Source organism: Nerophis lumbriciformis, linkage group LG15, assembly GCF_033978685.3.
Source record: "Nerophis lumbriciformis linkage group LG15, RoL_Nlum_v2.1, whole genome shotgun sequence".
Lineage (NCBI taxonomy): Eukaryota > Metazoa > Chordata > Actinopteri > Syngnathiformes > Syngnathidae > Nerophis > Nerophis lumbriciformis.
The window spans coordinates 13,124,087-13,139,145 of record NC_084562.2 but is presented as its reverse complement, the minus strand read 5'-3'; the positions used below and the strand labels follow the sequence as shown (position 1 = coordinate 13,139,145).

The 15,059-nt window shown below is 40.1% G+C and overlaps 1 protein-coding gene across 1 annotated transcript in view; it reads right to left on the bottom strand.

Annotated features, from left to right (window-relative positions):
- lingo1b (leucine rich repeat and Ig domain containing 1b) overlaps positions 1-1,747 on the bottom strand; it is a 54,852-nt gene extending 53,105 nt beyond the window's left edge. The window contains exon 1 of the mRNA XM_061975368.2: positions 1,508-1,747. Coding sequence (XP_061831352.2) covers positions 1,508-1,519 — 12 coding nt within the window. The 5' untranslated portion in view covers positions 1,520-1,747. The remainder of the gene's footprint in view (positions 1-1,507) is intronic.
- Between the last annotated feature and the right edge of the window lie 13,312 nt (positions 1,748-15,059).

Below are 15,059 nucleotides of genomic sequence, written 5' to 3'. Positions count from 1 at the left end.
TTGGACTCTTTAGTTTCTGGCTTTTCACTCCCTTGTCTTGTTTCCATGATTACCCATTAGTTTCACCTGTTCCACGTTTGGACTCATTGTGCACTCTTGTTTGTCACCATAGCAACCCATTAGTTTTCACCTGTCACGTCACACACCTGTTTCACGTTTTGAGTCACGCACCTGTTTTCGTTAATCATGTCTGTAGTATTTAAGTTCATTGTTTTCAGTTTGTCTTTCTGGCGACATCCCGCATTCATACCCCTGTCACACTCTGTCTACCTCTGCGCACTTCATGCCATGTCCAAGTAAGTTTTTTCTATTTATGCCACAGTTAGAGTTCACACTTTTTTGCCCACGTGCAAGTCTTTTTGTTTCGTTAGTCAAGTTTGTACTTCCGCCTTGAGCGCGCTTTTTGTTCCTTTGAGTAGTATAAATAAATATGTATTTACCTTCGCGCCATGACCAGTCCAGCTTTACTTGCATCCCGGGAAAACAAACACTCCATAGTCCACGTCTTGACATTCACTATGTAAAGCGCTTTGAGTCACTAGAGAAAAGCGCTATATAATTCAATTCACTTCACATTTGGTGACCAGTGTTCTCCCTCTTTTTGTATCTTCTTGGAGCCATTTTTCTTTTTCTCACACACTTTGATTTCATGAAGGAACTACGGAATCTTGTCTAGACGAGAAAAGGACGAACCTTGTTGTTCTATCCTGTCCACATAAGTGATGTTGAGCAGAGGCAGCAAATAGCGTGACGCAAAAACTAAGCCTCGGCGATGAAAATCGGACCTTTTCGACTCCGAGGTCAGGTCTGCATAGGTTATTCATGCGATGTTACGAGGCGAGAGGGCGACAGGAGTGTTGCGGCCACGCTTACACTTATGCAAATTCGCCACGCGGTAGGATTTTTAAATATGAGAGCTCATTCATGGCTTGCATAAATCATCAAACAAAGTCCATCCCTCTTCCCCCTAAACCCGAGCTCCCCCCACCTCCGCGTCCACTGCCCGCCACCCATTGATATGACCTGTGGCAAACCAGAGGGTCCCTCATCAGCACTGGAAACAGCCAACAGCAAAAGGTGGCACTGAATAAATTAACTGGCGGAGTTTGCTGGCGTTTGGAGGAACATGAATGTTAATGAGACATAAAGACCAAAAAAAAAAACACAGTCTCACACCTTCAGCTGTGATAAAACAAATGAATCATAGTGTTTGTGCAGCGGCGTTTCTTCATCCATTGTATTGATGACAGCTTTAAGGCAATACTCGCGGACCACGTGAGTTCTATTGCATAAAGCTCAGAACAAAATGAAACCCATTTGGATGACAAAGCACAAATGAGATCTGAAGCTCCCCTCTGTGAATAATCCCCCCCCCCCCTTCCATCACTGCCACTATACCCATCCAATTTTATCCCTGAGATCAATTTGCTCACCGGCTATCACATGGCTCCACCACTGCACCATATTAAATCTGATGCCCCAACACCACAGAGACGGGAGTACTCACCAGGACCGTCATGCGGAGAATTCTAATTCAGGCAGCTCCATGTTGCCAGGGGGAATTCGAAATGCCTCCAAAGGCATGGAGACGGGGGGGGGGTGCAGCGGACAAGACGGGCCGGGGGTCCGAGGGCTAGAGACGGATGGCGAGGATCCCTTGTAAGTTGGGGACATCTGAGAAACGCCTCCCGTCCGCTCCAGATGCGCTAAATCCTCCAGCACTGATGGGCTAACATGTAAACACGCAGCCTGGCAGGCGCTCACATGCATGCTGCACCGAGCGCCGACTGGGAAGGAGGAGGACGGCGGGAGGGGGGGTTGGCGGATAAGAGCGGTGGAAGGAGGAGCTGCAGTGCCCTGGAAGAATGAGAGGACACATGAAGAGAGTTGGAAAGAAACGCACACGAGCGTCCTCTCGTTGCGCTGATGTCGCTTTTTTTTTTTTCTGTACCGGTTTATTTGTGCAAATCGAGTAGACTTGTTTGCACGAGACGGGAAACAAACGCGAGGACAAAGGAGTAGAGGAAGACCGGGGGATGAAGACGAGAAGGTGACGCGGGTGTAATTATAGGGTCGAACAGATCGCTGAATCTCGCAACAGCGTTGTCCCAGTTACGAGCCATGAAGTCCATAGTCCAAAAGAAATGGATCATCTTCCCGAAGAAGGATAAAAGGATGTTTAATGGCAGTTTGAGGCAACATCCGCCTGTGCCAAGTGAAGCTCCTCCGTTAAAGGAGATTATGGGGTGGAGGATTTAGCGGAGTGGACAGGAGGAGCCCTTGTCACTGAACGAGCCAAGTCAAAAAAACGAGGCGAGGACACGACGATTAGTGCGGTTGTTCTTTTCCTCGATGTCGTCTTAAAGGGGAACATTATCACCATTAAAAATCAGTTCCCAGTGGCTTATTTTATTTTTCGAAGTTTATTTTCAAAGTTTTACCCATATCCCTAAAAAAAGCTTCAAAGTGCCTGATTTTAACCATCGTTATATACACCCGTCCATTTTCCTGTGATGTCACATAGTGATGCCAATACAAACAAACATGGCGCATAGAACAGCAAGCTATAGCGACATTAGCTCGGATTCAGACTCGGATTTCAGCGGCTTAAGCGATTCAACAGATTACGCATGTATTGAAACGGATGGTTGTAGTGTGGAGGCAGGTAGTGAAAACGAAATTGAAGGAGAAACTGAAGCTATTGAGCCACATCGGTTTGAGCCGTATGCAAGCAAAACCGACGAAAACGACATGACAGCCAGCGACACGGGAGAAAGCGAGGACGAATTCGGCGATCGCCTTCTAACCAACGATTGGTATGTGTTTGTTTGGCATTAAAGGAAACTAACAACTATGAACTAGGTTTACAGCATATGAAATATATTTGGCAACAACATGCACTTTGAGAGTGCAGACAGCCCAGTTTTCATCAATTAATATATTCTGTAGACATACCCTCATCCGCTCTCTTTTCCTGAAAGCTGATCTGTCCAGTCCAGTTGGAAATGCATCTGCTTTGAGTGTCACAGGAAATCCAGACATTCTTGCCATCTCTGTCGTAGCATAGCTTTCGTCGGTAAAGTGTGCGGAACAAACGACTGACCATTTCGTCGACTTTCCCCACACCCTCGTATTTTGAACAAATTTCGTCCAATTTCTTGCCACTTTCGCATCTTTGGGCCACTGGTGCAACTTGAATCCGTCCCTGTTCGTGTTGTTACACCCTCCGACAACACACCGACGAAAGTGAGAAAATGGCGGATTGCTTCTCGATGTGACGTCACGTTGAATAATAGAAAGGCGTTTAATTCGCCAAAATTCACCCATTCAGAGTTCGGAAATCGGTTAAAAAAATATATGGTCTTTTTTCTGCAACATCAATCAATCAATCAATCAATCAATGTTTATTTATATAGCCCTAAATCACAAGTGTCTCAAAGGGCTGCACAAGCCACAATGACATCCTCGGTACAAAGCCCACATAAGGGCAAGGAAAAACTCACCCCAGTGGGACGTCGATGGTATATATCAAGGTATATATTGACGCTTACATAGGTCTAGTGATAATGTTCCCCTTTAAGCACTAATAATTGATTGTTCGCATGCAATATTTGTCAATGAAAACCATACTCATGAGCTGTACTTGTATGTTCGACTTAGAGACTTAGACTTCCTTTTATTGTCATTCAAATTTGAACTTTACAGTACAGATAAGAACAACATTTTGTTGCATTAGCTCGTTGTAGTGCAGGATAAAAGAGCAATAAGGTGCAGATATAAATAAATCGATTACTGGACAGATAAATATATTGCACTTTTGCATATGCATCCACATTTATGGATAGATAGTGTTGCGTTCGGACCAGTCGTTCCTCCCAGGGAATTCAAGCGGCTGGTCGCTCCCAAGCTCTTTATGACAGTACAGCTGAGTAGAAGAACCACCAGAGACAGAATAGGTATTTTGTAATTTTATCTCCAAAGCTTTGGAAATATAATGAGACCAGTCCAGCATAGAACATTCAATCGTGCAGCTAAGATGGTCTGATCTAAAATATGGAAACCTTCTCTTCTATAAAGTGTCTCTCCCTACCACCCTCGTTGTCTTGTCTCTCTTTCCAGCCCAAACACATGCCCATTGTCCTCCTCAGCTGGACACAGGAACAGATAAGGAAAAGGAGCATCTCTCTTCCTTACATTCCTAAAGTGAAGGTTAGCACACAGTACTTGCAGACAATTAAAAGATAACAAATAATAAAGAACACTAGCTGTTTTGTACTATGACTAATGGTTAAAAAAAAGTAACACACAAATATGGATATATCTAATTATCTGCCTCCGTCAATAGATAGATAGATAGTACTTTATTGATTCCTTCAGGAGAGTTTCCTCAGGAAAATTAAAATTCCAGCAGCAGTGTACAGAATTGAGATCGGATTTAAAAAGTAAAAATCAAATAATGGGGGTATCAATCAATCAATCTCAATCAATCTTTATTTATATAGCCCTAAATCACAAGTGTCTCAAAGGGCTGCACAAGCCACAACGACATCCTCGGTACAAAGCCCACATACGGGCAAGGAAAAACTCACCCCAGTGGGACGTCGATGTGAATGACTATGAGATAAATGGAATATAAATGGAAACAAAATAGAAACATATTACAATAGAATAAAAATAAAAAGCAACAATGAGAATACAAATATAACAGTAAAATAAGAATATAACAAGAGAAACTAGGCAGTAGTGACCATGTTATGAAAAAATATTGCACTGTTATTGTTTTGCATCCCCTGTCATCTTAGTACCCCCCACCCTCCCAGAGAGGAGTTGCACAGTCTTATGGCGTGTGGGACAAAGGAGTTTTTTAGTCTATTAGTCCTGCACTTGGGATGAAGCAGTCTAGCACTGAACAGGCTCCTCTGGCTACTGACAACAGTATGCAGAGGGTGACTGGCATCATCCAGGATGCTCACTAGTTTTTCGACAGTCCTCTTCTCTGCCACCGTCACCAGTGACTCCAGTTTTATTCCGATCGTAGAACCAGCCCGCCTGATCAGTTTCTCCAGTCTGGATGTATGTTATACTGTCTTTATATTCCAGCGGGTTAATCCGTTTTTGGGGGGGAATTGAGGGGATTATTATAATGCGTTCAAGAGTCTTACGGCCTGAGGGAAGAAGCTGTTACAGAACCTGTAGGTTCTGCTACGGAGGCTGCGGAACCTCTTTTTCTAGAGTCCAGCAGTGAAAACAGTCCTTGGTTGGGGTGGGAGGAGTCTCTACTGATTTTCTGAGCCCTGGTCAGGCAGCGGCTTTTTGCGATTTCCTGGATAGGAGGAAGAGGAGTCCTGATGATCTTTTCCGCCGTCCTCACCACTCTCTGCAGAGACTTCCAGTCTGAGGCACTGCAGGCTCCAGTCCAGACAGAGATGCAGTTAGTCAGTAGGCTCTCTATAGTGCCTCTGTAGAATGTGGTGAGAATGAATGAATGAATGAATGAATGAATGATCTTTATTTGTCATTGTGCATGTACAGGTACAGGTCCAACGAAATTTAGGTTGCTTCCCTGAGGTGCTTTGCATTAAAAAAAAAAAAAGAAACCACACAATATACAGAAACAACACAATATACACAATATTCAATATACAATATGGCCTAAGACCACTCTAAGAGGCAATGTAAAAAAAACAAGACAATAAAAAGTATAAAGTGACTAGTAAACTGACTAGAGAATGGGGGGAGGGAGCTGTGCTCTTTCCATCCGATGCAAAAAGTGCATGTGCTGCTGAGCTCTTTTTAGGGTGTAGGTGTAGGGACCAGGTCATGTTCCTCGCAACACGGTGCTTTATATTGCGGTGACTATGGAGGATAACTTGTTACTTATTACCAAAGTTTTTTTTGACACTGTTTGACGTGTTTGAAGTTTGTGATCTAATTCATACATTAAATTATATTTAATTTAATTTTAAATAACCAGAAATGGGTATTGAGTTGGGCAGCACAATACGAATGTCCTGGGTTTGATCCCCGGGCTCAGGGTATTTCTGTGTGGAGTTTGCATGTTCTCCCCGTGACTGCGTGGCTTCCCTCCAGGTACCGCGGCTTCCTTCCACCTCCAAAGACATGCACCTGGGGTATGATAGGTTGATAGGCAACACTAAAATTGGCTCTAGTGTGTGAATGTTGTCAGTCTATCTGTATTGGCCCTGCAATGAGGTGTCCAGGGTGTACACCGCCTATCGCCCGAATGCAGCTGAGATAGGCTCCAGCACCCCCCGCGACCCCAAAAAGGGACAAGTGGTAGAAAATGGATGGATGAATGGAACATGTTGGAGGAAGGCAAAGACGAGATGATTAGTGCGGTTGTTTTTTTCCTCAATGTCGTCATTAGCACTAATTATTGATCATTAGCATGCAATATTTGTCAATTAAAAACCAAACTCATTAGCAAGAAGGTGCTTTGAATATTGCGACTACTACGGAGGATAACTTGTTACTTATTACAAAAGTTTTTTTTGACACTAAATTTAATGTAGGTAACGGAATTGTATGTGTTTGAAGTTACAAATATTTCTGCACTTAATTTTTCTACACTAATTTATTTATTTTTTTTACACTGAATTTTAAAACACTATATTTTACCAAACTGAATGTTTACTAATTTACTGAAATGTCATGTTATCGATGGGAAAAATGCATTTTTAGACAATATGATTTGCCTGAGCAACTAGGAGACACCGAGAGTAACAAGTGGTAGAAAATGGATTAGACAGGACAGATTTAAATTAATAATAATAAAAAAATATATAAAAATGTACTTGGGATTTTGGACGCAGGCCATAGTTTGGGGACCACACACATTTTTCCCACAAATTCAATCAAGTTATGCTAGCAATTTTATTTAATAAACATTTGTGAGCACATTTTGTGTGTTTAAAAGTTTCATTTGTTAAAATACAGTTTTTTTTAGAATTCAGTGTAAAAAAAAATAGTAAATACAATTCAAATTGTATGGAATTTGTAAAAATATCAATAAATTATAAATAAATAAAATAAATTAATTAATTTTATTTAAAAAAAAGAAGCTTACTAATAAAGACACAAATGAACCTACATCAACGCTATATCAAATACATTCTTAATTAATTACTTAATGTTTTAAAGAATATTCTACATATGTTTGGTCTAAATTGAAGGGCCCCTGTACTGCTTGGCACTTATATCATACCCAGCAGGCACAAGCCATTAAAACAATGTTGAGAACTTGTTGAATTAGGTCGTGACACTGAGCAACTCAAACCTAACGTTGAAACAACATGCTTCTTGACGACGTTTAATCAATGTTGGGTTCTGACGTGTCCCCGCCACACAAGCTATGAGCCCATCATTCTCTTATGCAAGCGCTTAGGCCACAGGTGTCAAACTCAAGGCCCGGAGGACAAATCTGGCCCACGATATCATTTTATCTGGCCCACAAACACCTGGAAATGATATGTGTCAATAAAGTACTTAATAATTTCTCACTAAATGTCATGGATTTTTTTAATTTTTAATTTTTTTCAAAATATCCGTACTGCTTAAAATTGCATGCCTTTTAAACTTTAATAGTATCCATTATTGCAACAAATATTACAGTATATTATCATACTTTCCAAACATTTTTTGTCTAGATAAAAATAAATATTTAAATATCTGCTTGACCTATAATTTTACAGCAAACTACCCATCAAATTAATAAAAATGACAATACATTTTACGGTGTTCTTTACAGCATATTACAGTAAATTGAAAAAAAGTAACAATTTTTTGGTGTTAAAATTCTGGCGCATGGTCAGGATTGTACCACCTCTGCCTCAATTTGAACCAGGAAAAACCCTGGTACATGCTATTTTATTGTTTGCACACTCTGTTTAGCATGTGGTGTTTTTGTTTTAGTAGACCAGGCTCTGTGTTGTGCAAGGCACCGGTGATATGCATAATGGAGCTTTTTGCCTCAGTGGATGCGGTGACTTTACGGCTCCTCTTTGGTTTGGCGCGGGAACTCCAGTGGGGACATTATGGAGTTAATAATATTCATATCGCAACCACGAAATTGTAGGGCTGCTTCACGCTCGCAGCCGGGGGGCACAAGCTCTGCTGCAGAGCAGAGAAAAATAAAGTAAGCCGCAAGTGTTTTATTTTGGATCCTCTTCTACTGATGTTTAATTGATGCAATTGTGCATCAAATTGAGTGGAATTGTGCTTGGAAAATGCTGACAGAACATACAAAACCCAAAACCAGTGAAATTGACATATTGTGTAAATGGTAAATAAAAAGAGAATACAATGATTTGCAAATCCTTTTCAACCTATATTCAATTGAATAGACTGCAAAGACAAGATATTTAACGTTCAAACTGGAAAACGTTATTTTTTTGCAAATATTAGCTCATTTGGAATTTGATGCCTGCAACATGTTGCAAAAAAGCTGGCACGAGTGGCAAAGAAGACTGAGGAAGTTGAGGAATGCTCATCAAACACTTATTTGGAACATCCCGCAGGTGAACAGGCTAATTGGGAACAGGTGGGTGCCATGATTGGGTGTAAAAGCAGCTTCCATGAAATGCTCAGACATTCACAAACAAGGATGAGGCGAGGGTCACCACTTTGTGAAAAAATGTGTGAGCAAATTGTCGACAAGTTCAAGAACAACATTTCTCAATGAGCTATTGCAAGGAATTTAGGGATTTCACCATCTACGGTTCGTAATATCATCAAAGCGTTCAGAGAATCGGGAGAAAAGCCGAAAACTAACATTGAATGCCCGTGACCTTGGATCTCTCAGGCGGTACTGCATCAACATCAGTGTGTAAAAGATATCACCACATGGGCTCAGGAAAACTTCAGAAAACCATTTTTAGTAACTACAGTAGGTCACTACATCTGTAAGTGCAAGTTAAAACCCTACTATGCAAAGCGAAAGCCATTTATCAACAACACCCAGAAACGTTGCTGGCTTTGCTGGGCCCGAGCTCATCCAAGATGGACTCATGCAAAGTGGAAAAGTGTTCTGAGGTCTGACAAGTCCACATTTCAAATTGTTTTTGAAAACTGTGGACGTCGTGTCCTCCGGAACGAAGAGGAAAAGGACCATCCGGATTGTTATAGGCGCAAAGTTCAAAAGCCAGCATCTGTGATGGTATGGGGGTGTATTAGTGCCCAAAGCATGGGTAACTTACACACCTGTGAAAGCACCATTAATGTTGAAAGGTACATACAAGTTTTAGAGCAACATATGTTGCCATCCAAGCAACGTTATCATGGACGCCCCTGCTTATTTCAGCAAGAAAATGCGAAGCCACGTGTTTCAACAACGTGGCTTCATAGTAAAAGAGTGCGGGTACTAGACTGGCCTGGCCTGTAGTCCAGACCTGTCTCCCACTTAAAATGTGTGGCGCAATATGAAGCCTAAAATACCACAACGGAGACCCCGGACTGTTGAACAACTTAAGCTGTACATCAAGCAAGAATGGAAAAGAATTCCACCTGAGAAGCTTAAAAATGTGTCTCCTCAGTTCCCAAACGTTTACTGAGTGTTGTTAAAAGGAAAGGCCATGTAACACAGTGGTGAACATGCCCTTTCCCAACTACTTTGGCACGTGTTGCAGCCATGAAATTCTAAGTTAATTATTATTTGCAAAAAAAAAAATAAAGTTTATAAATTTGAACATCAAATATCTTGTCTTTGTAGTGCATTCAATTGAATATTGGTTAAAAAGGATTTGCAAATAATTGTATTCCGTTTATATTTACATCTAACACATTTTCCCAACTCATATGGAAACGGGGTTTGTATATTGGGAAACGAGTGAAAGAGTGACTATATGGGTGTTATTTCTGTTTAAAGGGCTATTATTATGTTTAACCTACAGTATTTAATGATAATCCTCGTTCCCGGGACTGTGTATGTTCAACAATCGAATGCACTTGTTTCAAAGGGGGAGACATGACTTCATATCGCAATGATGGAGTATAACACTCCATAAACAACAACATAATGTCAGAGAATCTATAATTTCTTTCTAATTATGAATTAACCTCTTAAGGCCCAAGCTGTTTGTTTACATGCTTTTTTTTATTTCTCTTTGCTATTTGGGCTTATTGGACCCTAATTAGAACAAAAACTAAAAATCATCTTTTGATATGATGTACTTAGTCCATAAGTACACAAATGTGTACTTCATGTGGAGTGACATGCTAATTTTTATTTTTACACTTTTTTTTTTCCCGAATTCCATTGTATGTTATACTCTTCTGACACCACCAGATGGCGGTATAAGTGTCAATATGTTGGCATAAGACCCCAATTCAGTAGCGTACACAATTTTGGAAATACGAGCTAAAAGGTGCTGTCCACGCATGTGGACAGCACAAGGCCTTGTAGATTAAAGAAAAGCGTGCACAAAAAGTTCCATTATTTTTTTAACATTGCTGACATAAATATATGCATATTAACTATTAAAGTACCCTCTTTTCGCACACTCTTGGCATTCTCTCGACGAGCTTCAAGAGGTAAACACCTAAAATGGTTTTCACTTCACAGGTGTGCTTGAAGCTCATCTAGAGAATGCCAAGAGTGTGCAAAGTAGTCATCAAAGGGTGGCTATTTTGAAGAAACTAGAATATAAAACATGTTTTCAGTTATTTCACCTTTCTTTTGTTAACTACATAACTCCACATGTGTTTATTCATAGTTTTGATGCCTTAAGTGACAATCTACAATGTAAATAGTCATGAAAATAAAGAAAACACATTGAATGAGGTGAAGGTGTGTTATATACATATGTATTTGTATATACACATATAATAAAATAAAAAATATATATACGATATATACACCTTATATGTTTAAGTTAGACTAACTATTGTGTGCCTTCCATCTACTTAATATTGTAGACTAAAAACTATCTTGTTGACAGCCATACTTCTGGAGGGGAAAAAAAAAATCTATTTTTAGAAGTGTCGTGCAACGGTTTGCAAAATTTGGTGGTAAAGATTTACACTCTCACACTCCAGAGGCTCTTCCACACACACACACAAAAAAAAAAAAACGCAAAGCAATCTTGCAACAAATGTGCTTAAGCAGGTTTTGCCATTAAGCAAGTTCATCAGAAAACTAGCAGAGTGAACATTATAAAACAGTTATAGTCCGTTTTATGAATAATAAATAAGAAAATGGCTGTGCAAAATAAGTGTTTCGCAGCCTGCCTTGCAGAATGTAACGACAAGACGTTAGAAGAAATCTTTTAATGTCTAATGTAAGGAGAAATTAACTTAGTAACCTCCCCGGTTATTATAGGAGTGTTTCATAACAAGAAAACAATGGCCATACTTGCCAACCCTCCCGGATTTTCCGGGAGACTCCCGATATTCAGCGCCTCTCCCGAAAACCTCCCGGGACAAATTTTCTCCCGAAAATATCCCGAAATTCAGGCGGAGCTGGAGGCCACGCACCCTCCAGCTCCATGCGGACCTGAGTGACTGTCGACAGCCTGTTTTCACGTCCGCTTTCCCACAATATAAACAGCGTGCCTGCCCAATCACGTTATAACTGTAGAATGATTTAGGGCGAGTTCTTGGTTTCTTATGTGGGTTTATTGTTAGGCAGTTTCATTAACGTCCTCCCAGCGCGGCAACAACACACAACAACAGCAGTCACGTTTTCGTCTACCGTAAAGCAGTTTGTCTGCCGTAAACAGCAATGTTGTGACACTCTTAAACAGGACAATACTGCCGTCTACTGTAAATGCATATGTGACAATAACATCTAGGGCTTTTAGAGAATGCACAACTGCGCACACAACAAGGAGACGAAGCAGAATGCATCATCAGAGAGGGTGTTCAGCATGGTTAGAAAAATAGTGACAGAGAATAGAACAAGGATGGACAATTCAACCCTTAACTCAACAATGAGTAGATGAGTGTGATGTGTGTGTATATGTGTAAATAAATGAACACTGAAATTCAAGTATTTCTCTTTTATATATATATATATATATATATATATATATATATATATATATATATATATATATATATAGTTAGAATTCACTGAAAGTCAAGTATTTCTTATATATATATATATATATATATATATATATATATATATATATATACATATATATATATATATATATATATATATATATATGAAATACTTGACTTGGTGAATTCTAGCTGTAAATATACTCCTCCCCTCTTAACCACGCACCCAACCACGCCCCCCCAACCACTCCCACCTCCCGAAATCGGAGGTCTCAAGGTTGGCAAGTATGACAATGGCATAACATGTGTAGTGGTGCACTGTAATATCTGCAAACATTTACACGCCAATACCCAGATTAAACTTGACATCCTTCATTTTGGAGCACAGCTCAGGAATCTTTTACACCTTTTTAATTTTTTATCTGCTCAAGTGAATATATAAAAACTTGTATTTCGCAGATATCACTACAAACCCTCAAGTGACATCACTACAGACACGAGACGGCTTTATATTGGTGTGTGTTTTTTTATTTTTTATTTTATTTTATCACGTCTGCACTAGGGATTTGACACAAAACTGTATTGGATTTTAGACGCGCTATCGCTGATATGAAGTGTCCCTGTGGTATCTGGGAAGACACATCTACAGTAAAGGCACACATAGCAGATTCCCTTCGCTCTGTGTGACATGAATTAAATGATTCACACACAGCAGAGGAGGCCGCTGATGGTTGCACTCACCACTACTACATGTGGAAGCCTGGAGGGGCTGTAAGAGCCATTTGGAATTGTTGATGCCAAGGTAAATGACAATGTTGTGGAAGGGATAGATTGGAAGGTAATATGTAGTACAATGTGGGAATATGCACACTGAATATCAAATAGGGAGACTAGAGAGTGCAGACCTCTCCGGTCCGAACTACAGGTAGGCCAGTTTCGTCTTTTACTATGAAGCCACGCTATTGTAACACGTGGATTGGCATTGTCTTGCTGAAATAAGCAGGGGCGTCCATGATAACGCTGCTTGGATGGCAACATATGTTGCTCCAAAACCTGTATGTACCTTTCAGCATTAATGGTGCCTTCACAGATGTGTAAGTTACCCATGCCTTGGGCACTAATACACCCCCATACCATCACAGATGCTGGCTTTTGAACTTTGCGCCTATAACAATCCGGATGGTTCTTTTCCTCTTCGTTCCGGAGGACACCACGTCCACAGTTTCCAAAAACAATTTGAAATGTGGACTCGTCAGACCACAGAACACTTTTCCACTTTGCATCAGTCCATCTTAGATGAACACAGGCCTGGCGGAGCCGGCGGCATTTCTGGGTGTTGTTGATAAATGGATTTCTCTTTTGCATAGTAGAGTCTTTACTTGTACTTACAGATGTAGCGACGAACTGTAGTTACTGACAGTGGTTTTCTGAAGTGTTCATGAGCCCACGTGGTGATATCCTTTATACACTGATGTCGCTTTTTGATGCCGTACTGCCTGAGGGATCGAAGGTCACGGGCATTCAATGTTGGTTTTCAGCCTTGCTGCTTACGTGCAGTGATTTTTAGCAGATTCTCTGATTCTTTTGATGATATTACGATTCGTAGATGGTGAAATTCCTTGCAATAGCTGGTTGAGAAATGTTGTTCTTAAACAATTTGCTCAGGCATTTGTTGACAAAGTGGTGACCCTCGCCCCATCCTTGTTTGTGAATGACTGAGCATTTCATGGAAGCTGCTTTTATACCCAATCATGGCACCCACCTGCTCCCAATTAGCCTGTTTTTTTTTAATTAAATCAACATAAAAAACACAAGATACACTTACAATTAGTGCACCAACCCAAAAAACCTTCCTCCCCTATATACACTCATTCACACACATTCGCACAAAAGGGTTGTTTCTTTCTGTTATTAATATCTCTGGTTCCTACATTATATATCAATATATATCAATATAGTCTGCAGGGATACAGTCCGTAAGCACACATGTTTGTATTTCTTTATGACAAAAAAAAAATAAAATAAAATAAAATAAAATACGGGGATCACTGATCTAAGGGTTAAAAACTGAGCACTGAGATGCTGAAAAAGAGCCACAACCATAATGCCTGATTTGGTCACCGGAACAAAACTTAGTCATCAAAAACAAGTGGTTATTACAACAAACAGGAAGTAAGTTGCAAACAAACCCTAATGAATGAAAAACGAAACTTCTTTGAAAACAGACGGTAAGCCTCTACCTCTTTGTCCAGCTTGGGTCAATTAAGACCAATATGGTTCCTTCATAGTTCATTGGTCTATATAATTAGGAGGTTCCCTCAACAGCAGTGGAAACAGCCGAAAAACAAAAGGTAGAACTGAAGTCCAGCAGACAAAAAAACCACAAAGTGTTATAAATACTCTCAAAAATAGAACAAGAATGTTCTCTCTAAAGTACAATATTAGTTTTTAAGAAGCCAAAAGTATATGTTTGGGGGGTGAAGTTGTAAAAGATGATATAAAGTGCAACTTTGTACCATTTCAACCCGAAGGGCATATCTGCTGAATTAAATATAGAAGATTCACAGCCCTAATATGTATATATAAATGTATATATATACATATATGCCTGTATATACTCCATCCTTCCATCCATTTTCTACTCAAACTGGCTTTTTTAAATCCAGTCATCAAAGATCTCTCAGCCACTTTGATTTTCCTATAGATTTTTGGCTTGTGTGGCTTTTGGCACGTATCTCAGTACCTGTGAACGAAATACTAAGGGTTTCATCTGCCAACTGTCAACATTATGCATCAGGAAGGTGTGCAGTGATGCTTGAGTCAGAATCCTGAGACGTGTTGAACAGACGAGTCGATCTGTATCATCCAATAGGCCACAGCGTCTTAAAAAAAGAGACATTTTGTTCAGGGTTTAACCTCGGTGGCATAGACAGATGACGAACGATCTCGGAGGGGTTTGTTTCGTATCAAAACAATGTTGAATATTGGTAACTATGGTGTTATTTCATCCAATTCTGAGCAGATGGTAATTCAGTGAA